The 27,535-nt window shown below is 39.3% G+C and overlaps 1 protein-coding gene across 2 annotated transcripts; it reads left to right on the forward strand.

The window, feature by feature from the left end:
- Nucleotides 1-103: 103 nt before the first annotated feature.
- ARFGAP3 (ADP ribosylation factor GTPase activating protein 3) lies at nt 104-26,772 on the forward strand. 2 transcript variants are annotated; one of them, XM_053977421.1, is made up of 16 exons: nt 104-329; nt 5,981-6,099; nt 6,567-6,639; nt 9,012-9,143; nt 10,568-10,654; nt 11,509-11,590; nt 11,871-11,927; nt 13,026-13,072; nt 14,118-14,263; nt 16,293-16,418; nt 16,853-16,975; nt 19,470-19,607; nt 20,284-20,407; nt 21,340-21,430; nt 24,624-24,745; nt 25,406-26,772. In XM_053977421.1, exons 1-16 carry the CDS (start codon nt 261-263, stop codon nt 25,421-25,423), a joined length of 1,554 nt encoding a protein of 517 aa, XP_053833396.1. In that variant the 5' UTR covers nt 104-260; the 3' UTR covers nt 25,424-26,772. The 2 variants fall into 2 exon arrangements, with proteins under 2 accessions (XP_053833396.1, XP_053833397.1); XM_053977422.1 differs by lacking the exon at nt 104-329 and adding an exon at nt 530-619.
- Nucleotides 26,773-27,535: the final 763 nt, after the last annotated feature.

Genomic DNA, 27,535 nt, shown 5'->3' on the forward strand with positions numbered 1-27,535 from the left:
CAGCCGGTGGGTGCGGCTTTCCCACCCCCGCCAGCCCCCCCCCCCTCCTCGCAGCGCGCACCCCGGGGCCTCGCTCCGCTCCCGTCTCCGCGGCAACCGGGCGGGCCGGGCGGGGCCGCGCCGCCCCTCGGCTCCAGGCGCGGGGAGGGCCGGGCAGCGGCGGGCGGAGCGTCCCGGGAGCGGTGGCGCGGGCAGCCCCGGCAGCCCCGGCCCTTCTCCCTCGCGGCTCCCCCTGCGGCCCTGCCGGTTCTCCCGGCGCCATGTGCGAGCCCAGCAAGCAGGACATCGCCGCCATCTTCAAGCGGCTCCGCTCCGTGCCCACCAACAAGGTAAGGGGCCGGGCCGAGCCGGCGGGCAGCGCTCCGCCGCGGTGACACGTCGCACAGGCGGCGGGGCGGGGGAGGCGCGGGGCCCGCAGCCCGGCACGTCCCGGCCGGGACAGCAGGGAAAGGCCCGGTGGGTCCTCGGGGTGGCTGTCCCGGGAGCGGGGGAGCTCTTCCCTGCCTGCCCCCCGTCCCTCCGGCCGGCATCCCGAAGGGATGAGCCCTTGGGGAGGGAGGTGCGGCGCCCACCGGGTGCCTCAGCTCCGTTGCGAGGGTCAGCTCCGCTAAGCATAAAAGTAAGTTCCCAACCAGCTGCAACGGGCTGTTGAGTGTGTGTTTATTTTGGTTTTTTTTTTCCTTGTTTTTATTATCCAGTGAAGTGGCACAGCCACTTCTACAGTGATAAAAGTTTGTTGCTTTTTACTCTTGTTGGGCTTATCCCGGGCTCAGGGGGGCGGGTTTTCCGTGCTGTGAAGGTGGTTCTGTAGTGCCCACTGGGCTGGGAAAGGTGGTTGGCCAGGTGACGCGGCACAAGTGCCTTCAGCTGCTCTGTGCTGCTTGTTTGCGTTGGCTTTGCGATGTACGCTGAGAACATATGTGAAATATACACCCACCAGGAAACTTCGGATTAGCGTTATGAAGGAACACGTTGGGTTTGTTCTCTGGGAATAGGAATCCGGATGTCTGTCTCTGGTCCAAAACTGACTTCCACTCTTTGAACACAATGCTTTAGGACTGTACGGGTCTGGTTTCTCAAAGCAGAGCTCAGAGGTGAGCACTCAGTTTCTAACAAAACTGTTCTTAAAACTTGCCTTCGCAGTGGGGTAAAAAGTTTATCAAGGAAAGGTCCTAGTCCCAGCAACGAGAGTGAAAGATCTCTTACAAGCTTCTGAAATTCACTGGCACTCTGCCTGGAAATTGAGTAGTTTAGGGCTATTGTGGTGCTTTTTTTGTATTGGGATCACAGGAGAACTAGAAAGTACTGCCCCTGCCTGGCAAGCATGGAGTGCCTCGAGCAGTTCCCCTGTGCTGGACTCCTTGTTACTGTGTAGATTTAATCAGGTGGATGTGGTACCTGTGGTTGCTGTGTATCTGTCTCCCCATGTCAGATGCCACTGAGAAATTCAGTGTTGACATAGCAATAGTAGCACAATGCGTGCTGCCACTCACCATGGGCCAGCGGCAAAGAAGTGGCTCAGGCACAGAGAACTCGATAAGAATGCAGTGGTGCCCGGTCTGGGTGACCTAAGGCAGAGAGGGAGAGTGGAAAACAGCAGCTTAGATCTCACAACTGTCCCACTCCCACCTGTGTGACCGTTCTCCTGAAGTAAAAGTTGTTTCTTCCATCAGTTTCTCCTCTCATGTTTGTTTCCTTTCTGTTTGTTTCCTTTCTTTTGTGTTCTTCTTAAGCAGTCTGTCTGCCCCTTTTATTTGTAAGTCTCTTTTTTTGGTGGGGGGGAAGAAAGACATGGGAAAGTGCAAATATTGAAAAGGATTCTGGATTAAAAGCTTAGTAATTTGCTTTAGCTGTGCAATTTATGTGTAGAGTTTAGGAAGAACTGCCTGGTCTAGGCAGGCATGTGCATTTACAGTGTTCTGGGTGCTCTGCAGTAGTTCTTAGTGCATGTGAGCTTAGGAAAAGAATTCTCATTTAAATAATTGTGCAGTTCAGTATGTGGGTTAGAGTGTGTTGAAAGTGATGTTTTAATAATTATCTTGAAATTATTATCTTGAATAATTATCTTGTAATTTGATGTTAGTTCCCTTTATGATGAGGTTTTGAGTTCTTGGTGTCTTTGGGTGTTACATAGTGTAAAGCTGCCTGATGACAGCAGACTGTTGATCAGCTGCCTGATGACTTAACGAACATGTTACAGTTATTAAATAGGATGTATTTTGTACCCATAAAAATGTTCATAGTCCTTAAGCTACTTGATATTGTTAACTTGAGTGAGCTCTACAGCTCAACCCCTTTGAAGACTTGCACACTCAGGATGTGCTGAAAGTCTCTTTGATTCTGTCAGATCTTTTAGATCTGTTCGTCTGAAAAAGTTTTTTCATTTATTTCTTTGATCCTCTCTCCGCTTGGACTCCCAGTGTGCGTGTTGTGCTGGTGGTTTATCACTAGTTGAGTTTTGTTATTACAGTGTGTGTTTGGGTGTGGTTTGTGTCTGTGTTGGGTTTTGCCCCAGGATGGACTCTACTATCTTGTGTCCCTGAAGTCATTTTGAGACGATGACACTTGCAAAACGGGCAGTCCTCTTGCCTTCCCGTGGCCAGCACTGCAGTTCCCTCCCTTACGGTGGCATTCCTGGCCAGGTGGCTGTGCTGTGAGTTGGCCCTACCTTTGCTCCCAGTCCAAGTGCCTGTGCAGAGCTGCTTCCCAGTGGGATCAGCTGCTGGGGTTGGTAGTGCTGATGCAAGAGAAGAAGGAAAGCATATCTGGGGACAGTGGCTGGTGACTAGGAGGAGCTGCTTGGGTTTAGATTCCCTTGGCTGAGTGTGGCACTGCCTCCTGAGTTGCAGGCAGATCAGTGTTTAGGCAGCTGGATCCACAGCCCAGGAATGGCAAGGTGTGGATCTGCCCTGGGGCTGGAGCCCCACTCTGGGGGAGGTTCCAAAAGTAGAGGCTGAAAGACACCGTGTAACCCTGACCTCAGGGATAAGTGCTCTTGCTGAGCCCACTCACCTCTTCTGCTTCTGCCAAAAATAGCATTTCTATCAGCTATTTATTACTGCATTTCCATAGCCAAAGTCAATATTTTATTTATTTGTTTGTTCATGTAGGTGCTTTACGCGAGGTGGATGTTTTATGATTTATTAACTGCTTGCTGTGGATTATACCCAAATCTCTGTGTTTGCTCTTGTACAAACATCTCAGGTCTTTGGCTGTTTTTTTCCAAAGTGACTCTTACTGAATCTACACTGTGAAGTGTTTCAACACAAAATAAACAAAAAGCATGCACGTGTATTTTGAAAGCACTAGATTATTTAAGCATATCCTTCAAATTTATTTTTAATCAATATTTTAGTTGTACCTAAATCTGTACAAAAATTACAATTTGTCTGGTTTTAAAATGGAAACAATTTCATAAGGTGGCTCTGAAATTGATTTTAATTTCTTCCCCCTGATTCTTCTTAAAATTTATCTGGTGGGAAGCACTTTAAAAATTGAGAAAACTAAGCAAAATTAGTCTAAATGATAGTGAAACATGCATCTATATCTGTTGCATAGCATTGATGGAAATAGCAGCTTCTCCTTTGCTTTCAGAAGAAAATTGGATGTTCCTGATTGCATCTCAGTCCTGAAAGGTACATTTTTATGCCTGTGAATAATCTCGACGTGTGTCTGGTAGGGACTCCTGTGTGAGTGAAGATACTGTGCTGTGGCAGCCAACTCCAAGGTGATGCAATTGACTTTAAGATGTTGAAATTACAAAGTGCTCATAATTGGAGGATAGAAAAGGGAAAAGAAGAAAATCTTCAGGTATGCTTATGACTGAACTTTTAAAAAGATGGGTGTTTTTTTTAACCACCAACTCCAGATTCTCATTTCCCATTTGTACTCCAGGGAATTTCCACAAGACTTCCAGCTGTAAGTCAGCTTTGTTCTCCTGCATCAGAAATGAGACCAGGGTTGCTCTCTTGGCTTTGGTTTCAAGCAGAATCTTCTCCTTTTTTGTTGTCCCCATCCTCCTTTGGCCTTGTAAGAAAAAGCTTGAAAATAGTCAATTTAAAAGGAAGATGGATCTCATGTTTTTTAAGGAGCTGCTTCAAAGAATTTGGAAAAAAAAAGAACAAGTTCTGGCTACTTAGGCTGTGTGTTTTCTTAGAATATGGCATACATGAAGTCTTACTCATTCTTCTTTTTCCCCCACCCCTTCTGTGCCATTCTTCCACCTGAGCTTGTTTCAGGGACTCTCTAACCCCTCCTGTTGTCACCCATTCTGTGTTGCTCTCATTTCTGCTGGATGCCAGTGAATGCCCCATTTCCACAGACAGGAGTGGGATATGGAGATAACATTAATAAGTCTTAGGTTCCTTTTGAGAGGGAAAGACAGGACTTGCACCTGCAGGAGCTGTGATCTCCATGGTTTCTGTGTGTGTTACCAGTCATTACCTAACTGAAGCTCACCCTTAAAGTGTTCAGTTGTTGGATGAGTTAATGCTGGATCTTCTGGTGAACTGTGCTTGTGCCTGATAAATTTGGACTGTCCAAGCTGAATAGACACACATTAAACTGAGGAGTTTAGCCTCATACTGCTTCTGGGCATGTAGTTGAAATGAATTTGGATGGGTGATGGGTGACATGACTTGAGCCCAGACTCAGGGCTTGTTTGACTGTGTATGTACAAAAAACTAGAGACAAAAATCTCTATCCAGGTTTCCAGAGGGAGTTTCTGTCAAGAAGACTTCTTAATTTTATTTTTATTTTGTTGTTCAGCTTGGCAAGGAGGTGCTAGAAGCTCTGGCCTGTTTATGATGTTCCATATGTCCTCACCTGTCCTGAAATAAACTTTCTCTTTTATATCTGCATATAGCTAGAACTTCCATTGCTATCTGAGGATGCATTAACTTTATAGGAGGATGTTAAAGGATAAAGTTGCAAATTGGAATGGTGTCAATTTGTGTGTAAAAGCTTATCTCTCTGTGGAGTTATTTCTTATTAGGTGGTCCTGGGTGGATGCTTTTATTGTAAAAATACTTCTGTGCAGTCTTTGCAGATACCTCTGAAAAAGCATTGATGAGATAAAGTCCTGTCATACAGGAATAGATGTGTACACATGGAATTAACTTAGAATAGCTGTTTCTGTTTAAAGTTGTTGTGTTCCTTGTGTTTGATAATTGATTTGTATTAGACAATTTGTTTCTGGTTCTTGCTTTCCTTGGTCAAAGAAGCACAAAATTCAGAATAGCTGAAAAAGGACTTGAAAGTCATGGTCTGCTGACCTGCAGAGTGTTTGAGACACACATGGACACAGCTCTTGCTGTTTTGGCTGAATGTTAGAGGTCCAACGTGGTAGCAGAGGGTAGGAAATTCCTGGGTTGGTCCATGCAGTAATTGTAGACCTGGTTGCTTTTTAACCAGTGTGGCACAGACAGTGGAAAGGCTGATGTGGCAATTGGTGTGTGATGAATCATGTGAATATCTGCAGAGGCTGTCTGGATAAGCAGTGCTTAGAGGCCTTCACATGGCTGGATTGCCATGGCTTACCCTGAAGGTCAAGGTTTTAATACAGGAAGCTAAATAATGATGGAATTAGTCCTGCTGATAACCTTCTGGCAACTCAAAGGTACAGCATGAGGAGAGCCTGCTTTCGGGGAAATATTTCTTAATCACTTTCCTATTCCAGCAGTGCTGGAAGTGCTGTGTTAAATGTGTATTTGAACTAGGCTGATGTGGGTTCTCTGACCTGATTTCTCAACCTGTGTACAGTGGTTATTTTTGGAAATGGGGAGGCTGTAGTTGTGTGGGCAGATTGTGTAACTCTTTAAATGTCTAAAATTAGGATACATGAAGTTGTCATGTCACCAAACACTGTAAGAATGAGTTCACAAAGTTGGATCACTGCAGGAGTGTTACACTGACCTTAATAAAAGTCTAGGGCCTGGTTATGCTCAAGTCCTGTTACTGATGTTTGTTTGCTTGCTTTAAGGTGTGTTTTGACTGTGGAGCAAAGAACCCCAGCTGGGCAAGCATCACCTATGGAGTGTTTCTATGTATCGATTGCTCAGGGACCCACCGGTCCCTTGGAGTTCACTTGAGTTTCATTCGGTAAGTATTGGTGTGTTTTGACACTAAAATTCACCTTTTAATAGTCTTGTTTGTTCACAGACCTGCTCAGAGAGGAAACCCATTCTTCTTTCAGCTTCTGATTGTGTTGGCTTTGCTATATCTGATAGCTTCTTGGGAATTGTGTTACATTTGCCAGCTTTGCTTCCTGAACCAGCTCATTGTGGTGGCACCTGAGTTCTACCCTTCCAAGCCAAACTATTCTGTGGTTCTGGTACTTGGGCAGTGCTCAGGCAGTCAGCTGGTGCAGTAAATCTGCACCCTGAGCTGGTCCTGTTCCAGGTGAGTGTCCCAACTGCTGACTTAGGGCCTTTTGGGATCTGATAAATAACTACAGATTACAAAAAAAAAAAAAAAAGGTGGGGAGAGAAACACTTGGCAATAAAACAGAAACAGAGTGATTTTAAATGGCTTTGGTGATGACAGTAAAAATATTTCTTTGTGTTTAGGTCAACAGAATTGGATTCCAATTGGTCCTGGTTCCAGCTGAGATGCATGCAGGTTGGAGGAAATGCAAATGCTGTATGTACTCCCGAGTGTTTGCTTTGCACACTGAAGCTTGGTAGGCATGGAACATGTTGCCTGTCCTTACTGCCTCTCTTCCTGGAATTATTTTTATTTTTCCAGTCCCTTTTCTTTGTTACAACATCCCCCTGGCCCCACCTCCCCATCATTAAAGAATTCCTCTTGATTCTGATTTCATCCTCCATTCTTGCACCTTATCCATTTTGGTATACTCTGAAAATATTTTGTTTTTTTCTTAGAAGTCAGTGATGAAAATCACTGGAAAGGCCAGATCAGATTCCTTGTCAGTATATGTCTAATTTAGACAGCTGCTCAAAGATGGCTTGTAAAGAAAGCTTATGGCCCCTTCCTGTGACCATCATTCCTTCCATGGCTTGCAAAAAACCATGCCAAAACCCATGGAACTGCCAAAAGTCACCCTGGAGTAAAGATCTGACTTCACCTGAGTTAGCACTGAAGATAAGGCATGCTGCATTGTTGGAGGGGGACTAGCAGTGTCATGGTTTGGACCAATTCACATTGGCTGTTACTTTCAACTTGATTTTTTTTATGTTCTTACACAACGTGTTTGTAAGTTGAAGTTCTGTTGACAGCTGTCTTGTTCTCAGTCTCCCTTTTTGTTTCTTGTAAGCTCTTTGGCAATCTTTTCCGAGCTTTTTCCACAAATAACTGAGAGTGCTTCCTTAAGTTGGCCCACCCAGTGTGGGAACATAGAAGATAACTTCCAAAAGCAATTTCTGCTTATATTTTTTCATTTGTGCTAGGTCCTTAATATTGTTTCTTTAGGAAGCTGTGCCAAGCTTGCTTTCCATAGTGTTTTCCTTGACAGTTTTAACCATCTTAAGTCTTTAGGGTTTTTCTAATTTTTTTCCTATTTACATTCAAAAATGCTGAGTTCAGGGTCATTGTTACTATCTTCTACTTCTGTGTTTTCCAGTCAGATATTTTTCTTTGAATTCGGCATGCAGCAAGTCACTATCTCAGGCTTACAGATCTGAGCAGTTACATGTTGTCTTCTCCCTCTTTTTCTTCTGCCTGTCCTTGCTAAGTTATTCTTTTTTATGTTAGTACTGCTGTTATATGAATGTCCTCATCAAGTTTCTGTTATGCCACTTAGTACATAAAAATCACAGTTTTGACTAATGAGAAGAGAGAAATTTCATTGTTAAGAATAGTTTCTTTTTTAGCCAAATGCTTAAAAGCCTTGATTAAATGATACCAATTCTGCTATGTAAAGGGTTTGAGGCAGTTGGAAAGAAGAGATGGCAAAGTCTGAAAAAGTCTTCTGTTAGTCTTAGCCTATTAGCAGAAGAATAACAATAAACCTTAATTGTTTAATTTTGTGGGGTTTTGTCTTCTTTCTTGGATGTCCCTGTTTTCTGTCATATATTGTACCAAGAGGTGCAGCATACCCTCAGCAGCTCCCCAAATACCTTAAATTCTCAATGATCTGGTTTGGATTCCTTCAGAAGATTAATACTTGAAACTTGAAAAAACAGATTGGTAAATTGTCTGGACATTTGAAGTAAAATTAACACTTTTAATGGCACTGAAAAACCATTCCCTTTTGGTTCCAGTTAAATTCTAAAGTTTAGTTTTACTAACTTTTGGCTAGAAGCATTGCTAGATTAACATCAATCTTTCGTGTTCTGTAATTGCCTGATGATGCTGAATCCTGGATAACAGCAGTCCTGAGCATCCTATTGTGTTTCAGATAGCTAGAAAGTCCTTAGTTCCTTGTGCTTTCAGATCAAATCTCTATGGTAATTGGAATTAGGGTTTCTAAGAAGCTCCTCTGAGTACCAAGTTAATAGGTGTATACATTTGCATGCAGAAATGCACAATCTTCATTTATTAATTTTATATAAATACACACACTTATAAACATAGATATGTGCACAGACAACTCTTTCATTTTTAGGAAGACCATTTTTATACACTCATTTTGATACTATTGAACATACATTGATCTCCCCAGCCTGAGAGATGAATCCAAGCAGTGCCTTTTAGAATATTAGGAATGTTCTGTGGAGCACAGCTACTGGCAATTAATTTTACCTCTTCTTTCCTCTTAATCACTTAATTCCAGAACAAGGATTTTTTGTATGTAATGGAAGCTTCAATTTGCATATGCTCTTAAAGCATCACACTGATGTATTGGGGTTTTTTTTCTGTTTTATTTACATGTAAAGAAGTCACCCAACTGGAGTTTCCTTTGTACTTTGCAGATTACTTAGACTCCATAATTTAAAAGATTAGATTTAGGCAGAGGAGCAGAGTAGTTTGCTGCATTGCAATATGTTTTTGTGTCAAGTGTCATTAGCTTTTAAGCCTGATCCTCACAGCATTTTCTGTGTTCTGCTTCCCAGTCTGCTTTTTTCCACCAACATGGGTGCACAACCAATGACACCAATGCCAAGTACAACAGTCGTGCTGCTCAGCTCTACAAGGAGAAGATCAAATCTCTTGCAACACAGGCCACGAGAAAGCATGGGACTGATGTGAGTAGTGTGTGTCCTGAGGCCTGGAGATTCCTGAAAAACTTCCCCTTCTTTCCCTCTGAAGTCACTTTAAATTTCTAATCAGTAATACAAAAGATTATCAGTCTTCAGATAAAATGGCTGTTTCTCCATGAACCAAGTAGTGGTTTTATTTCTGCTTATCTGAAATTAAATGTTTAGAGGAGTACTGCATGAAAAATTGTAATGTAATTAACTACAGAGTGTGTGTGATTTAAATGGGGTTTGTTTTGAACAGGTAAATAATGTATTTTTTGGTTTTTTCCTTACAAAAATAATATTTGGGAAATTAGCAAGTTGTGTAGAACTTGCTGTTCTCCATCAGAAATGCTGAGGCAGTTCATGCAAGCTGTCAAACATCATTAAATTGCTGACAGGAGTTAAGCAAAGTATCCAGAATTGATTTCTGAAGTGTTAAATGAGTTTGACAACAGTTCTCTTCTTCATACACAGAAAACATGTTTTGATTGTTTAATTCAGGTTGTTAAAATTTGTGACTGGTTCATTTGAAATTGATGAGATGAGTGAAAATTAAAAGCAAGAAGAGTTAAATTTTTCTCTTATCTGTGCATCAAGCAGCATGAAATTTAATAGATAATTATAATCTTAATTATTTATACTACGGACAATAGAATTCACATCATGAAGTTCAGAGAACATTTCTTTTAACTTAGTAAACAGCTTAAGATGTAAAATGTGTTCAAGTACAATATACTGTGTGTATCTCTAAGTTTATGGCAAGTTCCCCAAGTGACTCTTTGAGGAACTGTGATTATCTTGCTTCAATTACAGATTCCATCCAATAGTTTGATATAATTTTTTTTTAATTCACTAAATAGTTAGTAAATATTTTTAGCTGTGCACTGTAAACTACAGTGATTATGTGTTATTTAAATTACTGAAGTAAATTATTCAGATAATTGCATTTAGTACCAACCATCCCCTCCTCTGTCACATGTTAAAACATTCATTTTCTGACTTAGTGATAGAGCTGATTGCTGAATGGTGAGGTGAGCTTTTTGTACCTTCACTGTCCTTTCTGACAGAGGTCATTATTTGTGCATGGACTAGGAAGAGCAAGATTTGCCTGTGAGTGATCTTGAAGTGCAGGTCACAGGTTGGAGTCCTGTCCTGGAGCACTCTGGGGACCCCAGCCCTGAGATCTGGCTTTGCTCAAAGCTCTTGGCTGATCCACCAGGAACACATGAAATACATATGAATTCAATAAAAAAAGGAATGTCATCTATTGAACACCGGATAAAATTGTAAGGAAAAAATATGGACAAGAAAAAAAAAAATCAGTACTTTTTTAACCTGAAAACAAAATAGAGTAGTTTTAAGATTAATGCACTGAAAAAGAATACATTCATGCAATTTACCTATAAAATTATGGCCCTTGATTTCAGCTGTGGACAGATGGGTGTGGAATGGCACCAGCATCACCTCAGAACAAAGAGGAGGAAGATTTTTTTGCATCCCATGTTTCTACCAAGGTACAAATTACCTGTCTAATTCTTGTTTGCTTTCTAAACACTTTGGTTGACTTTGAGCTCTATGGTGAAGATTAAACCCTGAAAGAAAACTTTATAGAGAAAAGGTAGGTCAGAGAGTTAATATTTATCTGCTTTTCTTTCTGTGAATTCTTCCTGGATGTGAACCACTTCCTAAGATGACCATTTTAAATGACCCAAATAGTAGCTAAATATGGAATGAAAATGTATTTTTTTTTGTAGACACAACAATTCCACTTGGAGCCAGGATTTCTTGCTTGGAAGTGCTCTGATATAAATGTACTGTGTGGTACCTTGCGTTTTCAATCAGCAAAGTGTAACAGTTCTTATAACATTTGCTGGGACCTGGTCACAAACCTGCCTTTTGAGGGGGGATGTGTTTGAAGGGAGTGGGAGGATGCACCAGGAATATTGGGAGGACTGCTCACAGTCAAAAATGTGTAAAAAACACATTTGTGAAGTGCAAGAGCTTCTAGTGGGGAGAAGATGTGGTGATGATATGTAAGTAAATCATCCAGCATACAATAAATAAATCTATAGCACAGTTAAAATGCATATTACTGGTTTTGATGGTAAACATATGGTAAACAGAATTCCTGAGAGGAGAAATAAAAGTGCTCAGGAGTGGATTGAAACCATCTTGTTTTTAGTAAAGGTAGGCATTTCTTGTAATTTTAATAGCTGCCCTTATGTGTACAGGTTTTAATCCTAAAAGCTGTAATCATAAGAATTCAATATTAATAAACCAGTGATGCTTAGGCAGTCTTTAGCTAAGTGCTCGTATTTATTTGGTGTATTCTATTTTCTGTGCACTTTTGATTCTGTTTTTTTCCAAGGCAAAGGATACAGAGTGGATGTTACCAGAACCAGTTTCTCTCCAGCAGAAAACTTCAGAAAACATTCCAGAATCCTGTGAAGGTATGACTGATTCTTTGTTAACAATAAGTTGCATTTTTCTGATATTCTCTTAGTTTAGTCTCTTTTTACCCTGCTTTAATAGTTAAATAACCTAAGCATGCTAAATAACACAAGAATTTGGGGTGCCTGCTGCCCTTTTAGTGACTGGGAAAGCTGTGATGGAAATAGCACATTATGGTGTCTCTACCAGGCACGACCCTGAGTACAGTGAGATGTGTTTTAGTACTTCATTCTAAAGAGCCTCCTGATATTCTTACTCTTGTTATTCCTTATCTTTTAGGATCGCAACATGGACCAAGTGTTGATGGCCTTAGCACATCCTCACAGCCTGCATTAGGTAATGAGTGCAAGCAGCAGAAGAGAGCAGCAAGTGCAGGGAACCCAAATATCCCTTTGGACAGAGAATGTCTGCCTAGGAAGAGCTGTGGAAATAGATTTTGCTCCCTTTTCAGAAATCTGAACATAAAAACTTGGACTGGAAAAATCCTGTGTTGATAATGCAGTATCTTCAGTGACCAGTTAACACTGAGCAGTTTGTCATACCGTGAGTAAGGAAAAAAAGCTGATGGAAATAGAATAGAGTAAAATACCTCAGTGATTTGTCACTGTGAGGCTTGTCCTGCAGAACCAGGCTTCTGAGAACAAATGTTGATTCTCAGCAGCACAGTATAAGTGCTGTCTGGGTCTGTTTCAAGACTTCGGACAGGTATGGTCTTCATCATTGTTTTTATTTGGGTTTGGTTATTTTAGAGCTGGAGACTACAAAAAACTTCACTTCTGCTTTTCTCATTTGTATCTTTAGCACGTTCTCCTAAAACAAGTGCTTTTTTTGAATGGTTTGGACATCACAAGTTCTGTCTAAAGGGAAGAATTTCTGTTCTGTGTATGCCCCTTTCCACACAAATTTCAGCTCAGAGTAGTTTTTCTGTGTGCACAGACATCCAGTAGGGTGCTGTAGGAGCAGTTGGTAATATAACAGTAGGAGCAGTTTATAATGCTTGTGATGTTTTAGTGATGCAGGTATGTTTTATGTGTGTCACTGGTGGGTTTGAACACAGCCAGTGCCTTTCTAGACAGGAAAAAACTCATCTTGGAAGTGATATGAGGTCAGGTGGACCCCAGGTCTGATTCAGAAGAGCAAGTCCTGCTTTCCTGTTCTGTTACTAGCAGAAATCTGCAACAGACAACTGAGCTGTAATTTTATTCTTACTGCATATTTTCAAGAGATGCCAATCAAAGGTAGCTCCCCACGTTTTCTTGGAGATATTCACAGCTCTGTTACATCGCCTGGTTTAGTATCTCAACCCCTCAGCGTAGAAAGGCCTGAAAATAAATGGCAAAAACTGTTTTGAGGTTGATGTTATGGAAATTTCCTTCTGCAGTTCTGGAATTAATAAAAACTGTATGTTAACTAATAGACATTTAATCCTTGCAGAGAACACCACCTTCATAAAAAAGAAGCCAAATCAAGTTAAGAAGGGGGTAAGTGCATGTAAACAGTAAGTATTTTTAACTGTATTATAGGTCATATAAAATAGTTGAAAGATAGTTTACAGACTTGCTTCTGCATGGGGTCTTAGCACTTTCTTAGCATCTGGTCTCTGTAAAAAGGCAGGAAGAAAGTTTAGTGTCTCTGAATGATGGTCCAAGGCACAGGAAAACTGAGGAAGGCAGCTTAAGTTTTGAATGTGTGGCTGTTGCAACTCAAGAAACAACCCTAGTAGTCACCCTAGTGCCACCCTAATCATGGGCTGTCAGGGTGACAGCTTGTTACAGGGACACACTCCTTTTAAGTCCATGATTTTGTGCTCCCTCTAGAAGACCCTAATACCCAAGAGGAATTTTTTATTCTGAGTGGTTTGTGCAGATCTGTTCCCTTCCAGTGAGAACAACAGAACTGGGTTGACAAGTGCAGGTACAGTATGTGATCTGTGTGTGCATGGCCTGGAGCTTTTACATGAAGGCTTTAAAACAATAAAAGGTGAAGATAAATGCATTGTGAATTTTACTGTTGCTGCAGTGTTGCAGGTGAGGAACTAAACACAGAGGAGACTGAGAGCAGCAGTTTGAGGGCTGTGCCACCATTTGAGTCAGCACCATTGCATCCATATTTGCTGTATTAGGTGTTTTATAAATCTGATAATGGTTCCATTGCAACAAAATCTATTATATTATTCCTATACAACAAAAGAAACCAAAGTTGTTCTGTGTGTTACATTTGTTAGAGCCTGCCAATCTCTGAACAGTTAAAACCTGAATACTTCAATTTTTCTGTGGGACTTCACTGCAAAGCTAACTAAATTTGTCAGAACAATTAGCAGAAGCAGAATTATGAAGTCCAAAATATGGAAAGAAGTATTTTCTGTGCTTCAAATTGTCCTTGCTGTCTGCAAGGACTGCTCCCAGACGGGATGTAGTATTTGCTGTTGCTTGCACATCTGGCTGTTGAGTCAGCTGGTGGTTCAAACCCACCAGTGACACACATAAATATTGGGGCTTTTGGTTTTTTCTTTTTCAATAATTCCAGCTTGGTGCCAAAAAAGGTGGTTTGGGAGCCCAAAAAGTGAGCAGCCAGAGCTTTAATGAGATTGAAAAACAAGCACAAGCTGTAAACAAAATGAAGGAACAAGAGGATCTTCACAGTAGTAAGAAAACTGAGAAGGAAGAGCCACTGTAAGTATGAATTAATTATACAATGGTAAACCATGAAGCCTAATTTAATGAACTAATTGACAGCATTTTAAATAGTACCGTAGATTAGCAGATGCAAATAAAACTTCGGTTCTTCAAAAAAAATGCCCAAACAGACATGGTTAAGATGAGCCAAGCAGTAATTCCCCCAGTGCCTTTTTTTGGCTACTAAATATATGTTTATACAGTTGATGGGCTACTGTAGAAAATTAAGTATTAAGAAGACTCTTGACTCTTGAAATTTTTTCATCTCATGCTAGTTACCTAGTTTATTTTGGTTTGGAGTAGTGAGCTCAATACTATTGAAAGCTATCTTTCTAAGAGCATAGGGAATATTCAGCTTGTGCTTACTGGGTAAGAGCAGGGGAAGTTTAAGTATGTCTCAAATTGCCTGATTAAGTTTTCAGCTGATTTATACTGGAACTGCCTTCACTTTTACCAAAACCCTTTAAATAATTCTGTCTGAGGTCTTAAATCTATTGGTCCACCTTAATTAATAGATACTCAGCCCTAAAGCTCAGAGGGGACTGTTTCTGATTCCTCTGCTATGTGCTTTTGGTTTTTAATATTTCATTAATTGATATCAAAATTATACTACAAAATAGTTGGTCAGTGTACACTTCTACTGTTACAGAGCTGGACATCCTGTCAGGTGCTGGAGAATCCATCCATATAACATTTTAAGAAGTTTTCTGAATTGTTACATAATTACAGGATGACTTTTTGCTCATAATCTCCTCCCCATTCCTTTTGCTCACTTTTATGTTGTCCTTGCAGAAATGAATGTTTTGGTTGCATTAAAAGTGCCAACCACAAGGGGATCATTTGATGTGTTTTAACCACAACATCATGGTTCTTGGTGTTTGCCAAAAACTACCAGTGGAGAGACTCTGAAGTAACAACTAAAAAAAAAAAAAAAGGACTATTCATGTATTATTGTTCTTTATCAATATTGTCTTTGACTGTATAATTTAGTTTGGAAGAAAATCCCAAGCAGTGTCTTGGGTTTTGTGTCAGATATGTATAAATCTAAAGATCCAAGCCAACTTTTACTAAAAAGTTCTGCAACCTTTCTGCAGTAGTCAAAACCCTCTAAAAATGCTTGTAAACATGAGGGATGCACATACACTGAGTTTATGGATCCAGTCCCAGTGAAGGCAAGAGAACTGTATTTCCCTGAGATTATCAGTTAGGCGGATACCAAAATGAAAGGAAGGGTGAACTCTGCTAAAACTGCATTTCTTCCAACTAATGTTTGTGGTGGTTTTAATTTTAAAAGCTTGAGTAATAAGTTTTACTAAATTAATTCAATATTACTTTGTTATGTGACAAGGAGTGGAAGTGATTCTTTTTGTAGTTTAATATTTGGAAGGAGGAAGAGTTCTGAGACTTAAATGTGATTTTAAATTCTTACACAATTCCCTTATCTTCTGTGCACTGACAAGAATAGATAGCTGAAATTACATCTACAAACTTGATCAGTATTTCCATTTGTTTTAATCAACAGCAAATAAGATTTTGATGTTCATAAAATAGATTTCCTGAGAAGGGCTGCTAATCTTACTGCATAAAGTGCTGGTAGATGTTACCAGTTACTCCCTTCTGCTTTGCAGCATGTCTGCCAGCAACATCCAAAATTTCATTTGCCTTTCTTCTGATAGTTCATTTGTATTTCATGCCAGTTGAGACTTATAGATTAAAATATTGCTGAGTTGCTCATTAAAATCAATTAAAATTGTATCCCTTTTGACCTGACAAATTACATTTAAGCAGTATTTCTGCAATTCTGTAATCAAGATGAAAAACCTCAGTCTGCTGCGCTGGTGTGACTGGAAAATATGAAGATGTTTAGAGGTAAGGGATAGAGACTTAGCTGGGCCTAGATGTGCCTTAAGGGAAGACATTAGAAAATACAGTGCTACAATAAATATTGTTAATTTTCTACTAATATTCCTGGGCTGATAATTCCAGTAGCATTGGACATTGCTCTGGTAACTGTGGTTTTTTCCAGTGTATCATCTTTAAGGTTGGCCTACAGAGATCTTGATATTAAAGCAAGAGAAGAAACCTTAAACCTCTCTGGTAAGAAGAAAACAGAACTGGAGAGGCTTGGCATGGGATTGGGCAGCAACAGGAGGTATGTGAAATTCTGGAAACTGTATTCGAAATACTCTGTGGTTTTATGCACTTATCCCTCATTTTACTCAGGAAATGAAGAAATGGACTAGAGCATGTTATTCAAGCTTGAGCAATATCAGCAAAGAATCTTCTCTTTGTCAAGGGGAAGCTTCTGATAGATTTAAGTTCTAACCTGCCAGACAGAGGTCAGCCTAGATTGCATTTTCCAGCTGCCAGAATGGGCTTTGTGTCCAGAAATCCTGTCCCTACTTGAGAGAACAACAGTTTTCCAAGGGTTTCCTTTGTTTTAATTCCTCTTTCCTTAAATGTTTGTATAGCTTGGGTTTCTCAGCAGGCTTCAGAAACTAGATTTGGGCTTTGATATTTTTTTTTTTCTTTTAGGGTGTGAGTTTTGTTCATTTCTTTACATGTTTGTTTTCTTCCTGTCCCCAGTGGCATTTCTCACTCAGTGGCCTCAGAGATGCAGACAATAGAGCAGGAAACACCCACAATTGCAAAGCCAAAGAAGAAGTACATGGATGATGCGGAAGACTCTTACTTCTCTTCTAGCTCGAGGTATTCTGTAAGCCTTTGATTCTGGATGGGCCCAGAAGTGTATGCAAGTTCCATAATAATATGCACAGTGTTTTGGAAAGCTGAGATGAAGGTAGTTTGAAGCTGTGTACACACCCAACATGTTTTCAGGGGACATCTGAATCAGAAGAGTGGTGGAAAAGTTGGCTTTGTCTCTGTGACAGATGGGTTTGTGAAGGAGGGGGAGGTAGCTTTGTTGGAAAACTGGTCTGAACTATGTGTTTGTAGATTTTATCTTGTCCAGAGTCTAGTCTGTGCTTGCACAGACAATTGCCATATAAACTTTTATTTGCTGTATTCCAAATCCAGTGAACTTTTTTGTCAGAATGACTTGTGTTCATTCCTTTTTTCTTTCTTTCTTGTGCTGTTGTCTTTCAAATTAAATAAGCACTGAAGTCTGATATTAGATGTACTACAGTTGCATCATTCTCTGCGTGCCAAATGCACAAACTTCAGTCTTTTTGATGTATTGTGCTGAGTGTGTTGTGTGGATGTCTGCAGTCCTATTTCAGAGACTTTATGTATCGGATCAGAAAATGTAAGTGAAAAATAATTGAAACATTTGTTACCAGAGGATGAATGCAATGCACACTATAACATATTGCTTTTGGGAGAAGAAAAATAATTAAATCTTTCAGGCACTAATTGCAACGAACCAGCAGTTTCTGGACTGAGACATGTAAACAGGTGTTGCTTTCATGAACTGCCTTTATTAGATCCCTGCCACAGCAACATGAGAAATTGTACTAATTGCTTGTAGACAGGCAAATAAAAGCACAAAGGCTTTTGTGTCACTATTTTGTAGTGCAATCACTGCAGCAGAAATACACATGTGGGTCCAAGGAAAGTGGCAGCAGTCTTGTAAAATAAAATATAGCATTTCAGTGCTTGCCTTGTTTGTTCCCTGAAAAGAACTGTTACTGCTCTCAAATTATTCATCAGCTACCAGCAGGCAAAGGATGAATTATGGAGGAGCCTTTTAATGTGTTGTGGTTCAATGATTAGAGGATAAATTGTAACCTGGCGGTTCACTGCTCTTGTTGTTCTGGTTCGAGCTGGGAGGATCTAATTGGAGTTGGTACACAAGTTAATTCTCTTTAAAGAAAGAACAGTCAGATTTGGACTTCTTAAGGGTATTGTTATCCTTTATTTCAAGCTGTGACTTTGAAATAGAGGCAAAGTAGCTTTAGCATCATCTTAGTATATGCCCAAAAGCAAAATAATTATACTGGATATTAGAGTGTTGATAAGTGAATTAAGCAAGCTAAAGGTCTCAAGGTTTAGACATAAAATTGAGGCCTCTGAAAATCCTGAATTTTTATGTTTTGCTTTTGCTACAGTTAATAAAATCTTTATTAATGTCACAATGTAAAATTTTGTTTTCTGTTAAATGTCATTTTTCTTTCTCTTCCCCGCCCCAAATACTGAAGAAGTATTTTGCAAAGCTACAAAAATCTGAGAGGAAAGGTTAGAGAAAATAAACACTTTTACCTAAATCAGCTCATGCAGCCCCTGCCCAATGCCATGGTTTTGGTGGCCATTGTGAGACTGGAAAGCTTCAAATCCATAAAAACACTATGATTGTTTGTTATTATGGAATTTATAAAATTGCTGTGGTTTCTTTTTGTCTGTCAGGAGAGAGGCTCCTGCTTTTTGTAGAAGTTCATTCCAAATCTGTCCCTTATATTTTCCATGCTTAGACTTTGCTGCTGCAGGGGTTACAATGCTCATAAACTGCAAAAACGAGTGGCCTGACCATTCATAGTACAAACATGGAAAACTTTCTTTTTTGAGAGTATTTTTCACAAGATGCAGGTGCAGACTTCAATATCCCATCTTGTTCTACTGAATGGTTCCATTTTCCTATCCCCCTGTGGTTTTGATCATTTTTCTCCCCATCCTGGTCATTGCCAAACTTCAGGTAAATTTCTTCAAGCACAAAATCTTAATCTTTGGTATTTTAATAGGTTTTGGTAGTTTCTTTTTTTTTCAAAATACTTTCCACATATGCTGAGGTATGTGTAATCAAAAGGGAAAAAATCAAATAATGTACCAGAATTTACAAATATGCTTTATTTTTTTTCCTTTTCTTTATTTTGTGTTTTCCTCACAGTTCTGATGTGCAAGAGAAGATTGCCTTATTAAATTCAGACTCACTTTCAAGAAGTATGTTTTTAGCATTTAATTTTAATAAAATGTGCGGCAAAACTCACAAGTTCTTAATATTTGGATTAAAAAAAATACAGAACCAGAAATAAAGGCTTTCCTGCCTTTTCTGAGCCATTGGATTCAACTGTACAAAGCTTCTAAAGCAGTATTGTCAAATCCAAATTACTCACTGATAACTGAAATTTGGGTGAAAACACTTGCTAGTGAACACTTACAACAGTCATTATCTAACAACAAATATGTTCACACTTTTCAATAAATAGCAAAGTTCTGACTTTTCAGTAGGTTTTTCTTTGTTTTATTCTAGGTACTCTGATTCTTCAGATCTGAGGAGCAGCACTTTCTCTAAATGGGATGACAATTCAGATGCTTTTTGGAAGAAAGAAAGTAATAGTAAAGACACTGATATATTGTTAACTTCAAAAAGCACAGGATTTTCAGACAGGTACACCAAGAAAACCAAACTGATATTTGTCCAGAACCCCCAAGTTTTAATGTGATTTGAGTCCTGGTCATAGTAGTGAGATTTTCTTCAGTCTATAGAAGGGGAATTTGGCCAGAACTTGCATCTGCAGTCAAGGGATCTCCTGACTGAATTTCTTTTGTAAGCTGAATTTCTTCCTTACATTTTAAGCACTGTCTGTTGTGGTCAGAGCTGTTCAGTGCATGTAGTTGAGGTAATTCCCAATTCCAGCTAAAGAGGAAGTAGACAAAAGATATGGGGAGAAACTCAAATATTTGCCCTGTTCTGAGCTCACACCTGCTTTGTTTATTGTGTGATGAATCAAAGGAAACCTTGTTAACAAATGAATGAAAATTCGGGGTGCTCAGTTATGAGGATGAAGGTACTACAGACACAAACAACAGGTCTGATTGTGATGATAAAAAATACCTTCTCTATGACAAGAATATTTCTGTCTTTGTAACCAAGTAGAAGATGTAAGAATGGGGGCAGGGAGAGGGTTATATGCTTGGTTGGTATTTTCTGCCTCTCTTCTTCATATTTTTCATTTGCCTGTACAATCCAGTCTGAGCACTTCAGTGCTTCTTGTTTGATTCCTTTTATTCTGCCATGATGTGAAGCAGGTTTCTCTCCCTGATGCAGTTTATTTTCCTTCCAGGCCTGCATCCCGGCGTAAGCCTGAATATGAACCTTCTGCAAACACAGATGAGGCACAGAAAAAATTTGGCAATGTCAAAGCCATTTCATCAGACATGTACTTTGGAAGGCAAGATCAGGCTGATGTAAGTAGAAAACAGTGATAAGTGTTTTTAAATGTTAAAATATGCTTTGACTATAAAAATAGTATTCATGTGAGTAAGAGAGAAGGCAATAAATAGTTAAAATTGGTAGAATTAGGGAGCTTATGGAATTATGTCCCCTTGATTATTTGTTTGATAGAAGTGTATAAATTTCTGATCGTTTATAATTTAATTTTAAGGAATTGCAGTTGCATGTAGGATTGTACCTCCATCATTCTTCTTTCATGACAGAAGTGGTAGACTACGATTTAGCACTCCTGATTTTTGATAGAATCAGGCTTAATTGGTTCTAGATACCCAAACTGATGCCAACTAACCTGAAACCTGCTGAAACATCTTCCTGCTGTGGATTTGTTGCATGAAAACGTCATTAATGTTGTAAAGCTAACCCAAGTAAAGAAATTGTTCAGTGAATTGCATGGAGTTGAATCAGCCTAGAGAAAGGAGATTAGTATTGTGCTGCATTTTGGAGGCGAGATACACATTTTTAATGAAAAACTAACTGTGTAAATACTAATTAAAAATATAGTTACTGTTTGCAGGGAACTTGGAAAAAGTTGAGTTAAAAGTGTCATGTGGTTGGAAGGGTCAGCAGGATGTTAACTGCAATGCTTTCCCCTTGGTTTCACATTTTTTAGCTCTTGTTTTTAATGGTTGCACAGTTTTCCAGCAATTTTAGGGTAACTAACAGCTAATGGGACCTTTGGGGTTGCAGTGATAAATGTGCCTCTTGGATAACTCAGAAATGAGATGGTGGCAAACTCAGTGTAAGTGATGTGAAAACTGAAATGTGCACAACTTTCAGTATGGTCCACTTCAGTTCTAAATGTCTGTAGTCTCTTAGATTATGTGACATGACCTCCAAACGTGACAGCAAGCTGATAAAATCCTTCTTATTCTCAATTCTTTTCCAGTATGAAGCAAGGGCTCGGCTAGAAAGGCTTTCTGGAAGCACATCCATAAGTTCAGCTGACTTGTTTGAAGACCAGAGAAAACAATCAACAGGTACATACCAAACAGAGTGAGAAACTGGAGCATGTGGGGGGTGCAGGCCCTGACTCTGCTTCTAATCACAGTCATCACTGTGTTCTGCAAGCAAAATGCTAATAGCTCAAACAGGCATGGCAGGTGTAGTCATTGTTTAAAAACTAACCCCTTAAAAGTAAAGTTCTCTATTTTTGATTCTGTAAGTTCAGTATTTTATACTGGGGCTGTGTTGCAAATAACAACATTTTATTATGCAAATAACAACATAATTATTAGTTATTTTGCAAATAACATTTATCAAAGGAAAATAAAAGAATAATACTTCCCAGTATTATTTCCCCTAAAATGGACTCTCAGGTAGTTTTTTTGATCAGTTACCATAAGTAGCTCATTAGCTGTCACCATAATACTGGATCTAGGAAAAATCATTAATAAAATGTTGGTGGACTTGAAATTCCCATGTAATCTGTTACATGGCATATCCATTCAGTGGGATATTGGCTTCTACCTCTGACCTTGTAAAATTATTGAGGAAGATCTTCACTTGGATTGTCTGTTTTCAAAGATTTTTTGGAGCACCTCACATGGGAGAGTGTAGTTCTTCAAATCAGAAGGGAGAAAGATTAGATTGAGTGAAAAGAAGCCCCTTAGGGTATTGAAAATGTCTCATGTTTTCTCTCCAACACTTCTTGGATTGTGCAATAATGTGCAATGGAAAAGGTGGCAAATGCTGGACAATTGTAGAGGCTTAATCAGTTGAATTTCATTCCTTATCTTTTGAAGAAATTGGGAAAAAAAGAGTTACTGAAGGACTTGAAATCTGTGAGTAATTATTCAAATAGGCTGGAAAAACAGTGTGCAGCATCTGATTTTACTTTGGAAAAGTAGGAGGGGAAAAAACCCAAAAACATGTGACTGTTTAGTTTTGGTCCCCTGAAAGCAAGTTTGAATACACTGACTAGTAGAGAAGTAACTCCTGTTACTGGTTGCTTAAGTAAAAGCAGGGCTTAGACATTTGAAATGTGAAAAAAAAAAAGAGGGAAGAAGATATCAAGCAGAAATCACAGTAAGTTGCTTTAACCACTTGAAAAAGCATTTGCAACATGATGTCATAAATTCACACTATTTCAAATGTATAGAAACTTCCTTTCCTGCGTGTCTCTGCTACACCCCTCACCCCAAAAACTGTGGGGTGGCCCTTCTTGGAGAAATGCTACTGCACTGACAGTTTGTCTGGTGTGGGATTAATGCCCAGACTATCATTAGTTCTATAAAATAAATGTAATCAGGACACTGTCAACAAAACCACCACTGTAGTTCTGGGGTCCTTGCCACAATAAAACATCTTTTGCTCTAAGGTTGTTTTTATGAGCACTGATGAGGTGTCAGGCTAGAACAGTGTGGGGCTCATTGCTTCTGTACAGAATGCTGTGGGGAGGTTTTTAACCAAAGAGGGGGCTGCAAGAAAAGGCCTTTTTGCATTATTTCAAAGCTGATGCTTATATGAAAGTCAAGGGGCTGACTTGGAGGTGTTGATTTGGAAGGAAACTACAGGAAAAGGAGATGCTTTCCTGCCTTGTTTATGTGGACTTTTTCAGACCAACCAAACTTAGCCAGCAAATGATGAGGGAATTCTTCTGGCTGAGAAATGGTTAGAGCTTCTCAGGTTATTTATATCTGCAGATTTTATTTCTATGACTGATCTTAGTAACAAAAATGCCCTAAGCATTTGATCAGTGGAACAGATCGTAAGGAAGTCCAAATTACTGCTCAGAAATAGGGCTGAGGGAACTCTTGAAGATAAATCTATAAAGAACATCTATAGTATCTATGAAACCATGCTGGGTTGAAGGATTGGAGTGGGAAGTTTTCTGAATGTGACAAGGCATCTGTGCTACAAACCATCCTCTTATCTTAGGTAAAACAAATTATCTCCAGGATTGTCTGTCTCAGCCTGCTAAGGAGGCAGTGCCTTTAACTTCCCAGGACAGAGGAGCTACAGGTTCCCTCTCCTTCTCTCTCTTTCTCCTCCGCCCCTGTTGGAAAGATTAAAAGGAGTCTCCATTTAGAAAATGTCTGGTTTGGGATGGTTACTCCCTGGAGCCCCATTTATTCCGTGAGATCTTTAGGGTGACCTCATTGTGGCCTTGCAATGCCTGAAGGAACCCACAGGAAAGATGGAGAGAGAAACCTTGACAAGAGCCTGGAGTGACAGGACAAGGGGGAATGGATTTAAACTGACAGAGAGGAGGTTTAGATTGGATACTGGGAAAAAAATTGTGGGGAGGCCCTGGCACAGAGAAGCTGTGGCTACTCCTGGATCCCTGGAAGTGTCCAAGGCCAGGTTGTATGGAGCTTGGAACAACCTGGGATAGTGGAAGGCGTCCCTGCTTGTGGCAGCGGGTTGGAATGAGATGATATTTGAGGTTCTTTCCAGCCCAGGGCCTTTCTGTGGTTGTCTCTGTGATCACTGTTCTGTGATCCTGGTTTACCTAGATTTGTGCCTTTGACAGCATCCCATATTTGATACTAAGACATACCAGTAATTATTTTCACCAATGAGTGGGTGATAGTAATTGTTAGTGTATTAATACTCAGCATGCAGTTAGTTTAGAGTCCAATTAGAGTAGTTAATTAATTATCTTTGATCTCTGCTAGCTTTAGACTTGCATTTTCCATAATAACAGCAGAGCTAATTCTGTCCAAATTTTAAGGAAGGCTGGATTGCCAGCATTGTTCTGGAGTTTTAAAACCTAATTTATTTACATTTACTGTAATTTCTATGGATTTTTCCAAGCCTCCAATGTAGTAAGGCAAAATGTATGTGTTTATACAGCATGGAAATCACCCCTCTGCATGCACACAAATAGGGTTCATCATTTCAGCCACCTCTGAAGTGCATTCATCTTTAAATTGCAAGGGGATGACAGCTGTTGAGGATACAAAACAACATTGTCACAGACTGGAAGTACAGAATAAGGCATCTACTATCCAAACATGAATTGCTTTGCTGGGAATGCAGAGTGTAGAGGATGACACTCTTGGGTGGAATTATGAAAACCTGAAAACAATCCAAAGGAAGATGGATTTAAGACATTGAGATCTCTGTCTAGTAGTCCTAGTCATACATTGTACTTCAGAGAGGAAAAAAAAAAAAGGTTGATTTTTAATATAAAATTCTGTTTCCTCCATGTGTGTGTTCCCCTTTTAGGAAGCTACAATATTACCAATGTCTTGTCTTCAGCTCCTGATATGGCTCAGTTTAAACAAGGAGTGAAGTCCGTGGCTGGAAAACTTTCTGTCCTTGCTAATGGAGTCATGACATCTATACAGGTGAGTAAAAATGTCATAATCTGTTAACCATCAGTTGAAGCCTTTCTTTAGGGATTTAGTACAATGGATCCTGCCACTGAATTATCTTTAGGGAGAAACGAATGCATTTGGTTTTGAGCTCTGTAGACCTCTCAAAGTAGACAGTAAATCTTTATCATTTAGAAAATAAATCTGTATCTGCTAGCTCACTTTCATTAGGATATCTCTTTTCTTACAATGAAAGCAAAAAATCCCATCATGAAAGTTATTTGTTGTCACTCTATTTTAAACTCATCACAGTTCCTAACTCAGAATGGAATAGTTTGGGTGGGAGAGATCTGCAGTGATCATCCAGCCCAACTCTTGCATTGGCTCTTTAGTTGACCTTTGATCCATGGTTATGCACGAAATAAGCCATCCTGGCCTCAGTGTCCAGCATGTTTTGTGCTCCAGTCACTTGGCAATTCCTGTATGAGGTCATTGGGAGCTTTCAGATGTTTGCAAATCAGGCTGATTATCCTGGAATTCAACCCCAAACTCCAGTTCTTGGAAGCACTGGTCAATTTTCTGAAAGTCTTGAAGACTTCAGCTGCTATTTATTGCACAAATGGAAATAAAACTGATTTCTTTCCATGGAAAACCCATTCATATTTGGTTTGTTATTTGTTTTTGCTTTTCTAGGATCGATATGGTTCCTAAATGAAGCTAAAGAAGGATTCCTCTTCAGGCACACAAGTAATCACTCTGCTGATTCAAATGAAGGTTGCCTTAAGACTGATGATGTTTTTACCTGTTTCTTAGTGCAGATTTCTGACTCAGCCTTTTCTTTGTGCGGTTTCATCTTAACGGAGCAGAAATCTTGCACCAACTTGTTACATTGCATATACTACTTCTTTTTTCTTCCTTTCCAGTCTTTATTTCTTAACAGCCTTATTGTTAGATAAGCTGGGAGCTTTGTTTTATTACTGGCTCTGTCTGTGAGGCAGGAAGGAGAAAGGAGGTGGTGGTGTTTAGTAGACTGTAGCAAAATATGCATTTAAATTAAACCTGTGTTGCCAGGAAGTGAAAGCTCTTGAAGTCATAAATTGGTGTGCATTAAAATGGTGAGGAATTAGTGGTTTAAAACAGTATTCCAGCTAGAAGGTTCTGTGCTTAGATGTGAAATGTGGAGAAATCAAAATGTGGTAATGCTAAATAGTGGATTTCACCTTGTTGTGGGAACAGTCTATTTATTCCTAATTTTGAAAGTTAAAAAAAAAAATAGCAATATAGAATCCTTAAGTGCTTTTAAAAATTTTAAAAATTGAAAAAAAAATTGAAAAAAAAAAAACCTTGAAATATACTAAGGGCCTAATAGAGTAGTTAATTAAATACTTGTTAAAAATGTTTAGCACAATATTAGATTTTTGATAAATTATCAATTATTGAATAAGGAAATAGTGGGGCTGTGTTTTAGACAGTCTAGAATTTATTGCTGATGACTTCCTGCATAAAAATTATGACCTTAAAGAAAAAACATTTCAACGAAGAATGAATTCAAGTTAATTCTGTTCTGTAATTTTCTTAATTCAAATTTGTAAACTGCTGATATCTAATAAAAACAATTGATATAAACTCAGTTTTGAATTCAATTTCTTTGTGTGGTATCAGCATCCAGCTTTCTAAACACTGTCATCTGTATTTTGTCTATACAGTGGTCTGGTAAAATCAGCCTTTAGTTTCAGGTAGTCAAACTTGCTTTCTTATTAAATTGCAGTAGTGATTTAGAAATCTAAACACTGAAGGTGGGGTAGAAAATAAACTACTGAACTGAGATACTGTGTTAAATACAGTTAACAGTGTAGCTGTATTTGGGATTTCATTTCTGCCTGCCTCTTATCTAATTCACACTTCTGATAACCTGTTCTTGTGGTTGTTTGGTTTAGATTTATTGATCAAATTTATTAATCAAAAAATTACTTTTATTTTTTAAGAGAGTTCCAAGATGAGCATTTGTTCTGCCTAATGATACAGCTTTGCAATAAAAGATTGTTTTCCCACTTCTCCTACCCTATAGAGATGATTTTGGTAATGTAACAAAAAAAATGCAGTACTTAGAGCATGCTTTGGTTTTCCCTAATTACAAGTAGCAGTTTTTGGCTTTCGAAGCATTCTTCGTTTGACTGTACACATAAATTTATTACAAATAATTATTGATTAAGATCAACATTTTGGAGTTGTGATACACAAACAGCATCCAAACTTGCAGAAGAGATGCTCCTCCAGTGTCTGGGGTACATATTCAGACATCTGAGGATGGATGCAGATGCTTCAATTAGGACAGAGGAGTGTAAAGAGGTGTAGTTCTGTCCCGTCTCCTGGTTCCTCATTTGTAACAATTTGTGACATCAGCTACACTGCAGTAAGTGTGTCCTGGTTTTATGCATTGTTGCAAACCACTCCTAGATGGAAAAATGCTATCATCTATCTATGCTTTTGTGACAGGCTTCTAAGGGAGACTTGGCATTGGTCACCAGTTGTTTTGTTGCATTTCTTCTTCCCTTAATTCCCTCTTCCCACTAGTTCACATCTTGCTTTCTCCAAAAACAGCAACAGCAGGGAACCATGCAAGTTAAGCTTCCCTCTTAAAGTCCTGTAAGGACACTGCATATAAGGGAAGGGGAGAAAGGGTTATTTTTAATACTTTGTATTTCAGGAATTTTATTTTGGATGGTTAAATTGAAAGAGCTAAAAAAATATTTAAACATCAGAACAGGGATTAATTCTGTGTCCTATACTCTCCTTCCCCAAGGAAGCTGTGAACGGAATCTT

This window comes from Vidua macroura, chromosome 5 (assembly GCF_024509145.1).
Source record: "Vidua macroura isolate BioBank_ID:100142 chromosome 5, ASM2450914v1, whole genome shotgun sequence".
Taxonomy (NCBI): domain Eukaryota; kingdom Metazoa; phylum Chordata; class Aves; order Passeriformes; family Viduidae; genus Vidua; species Vidua macroura.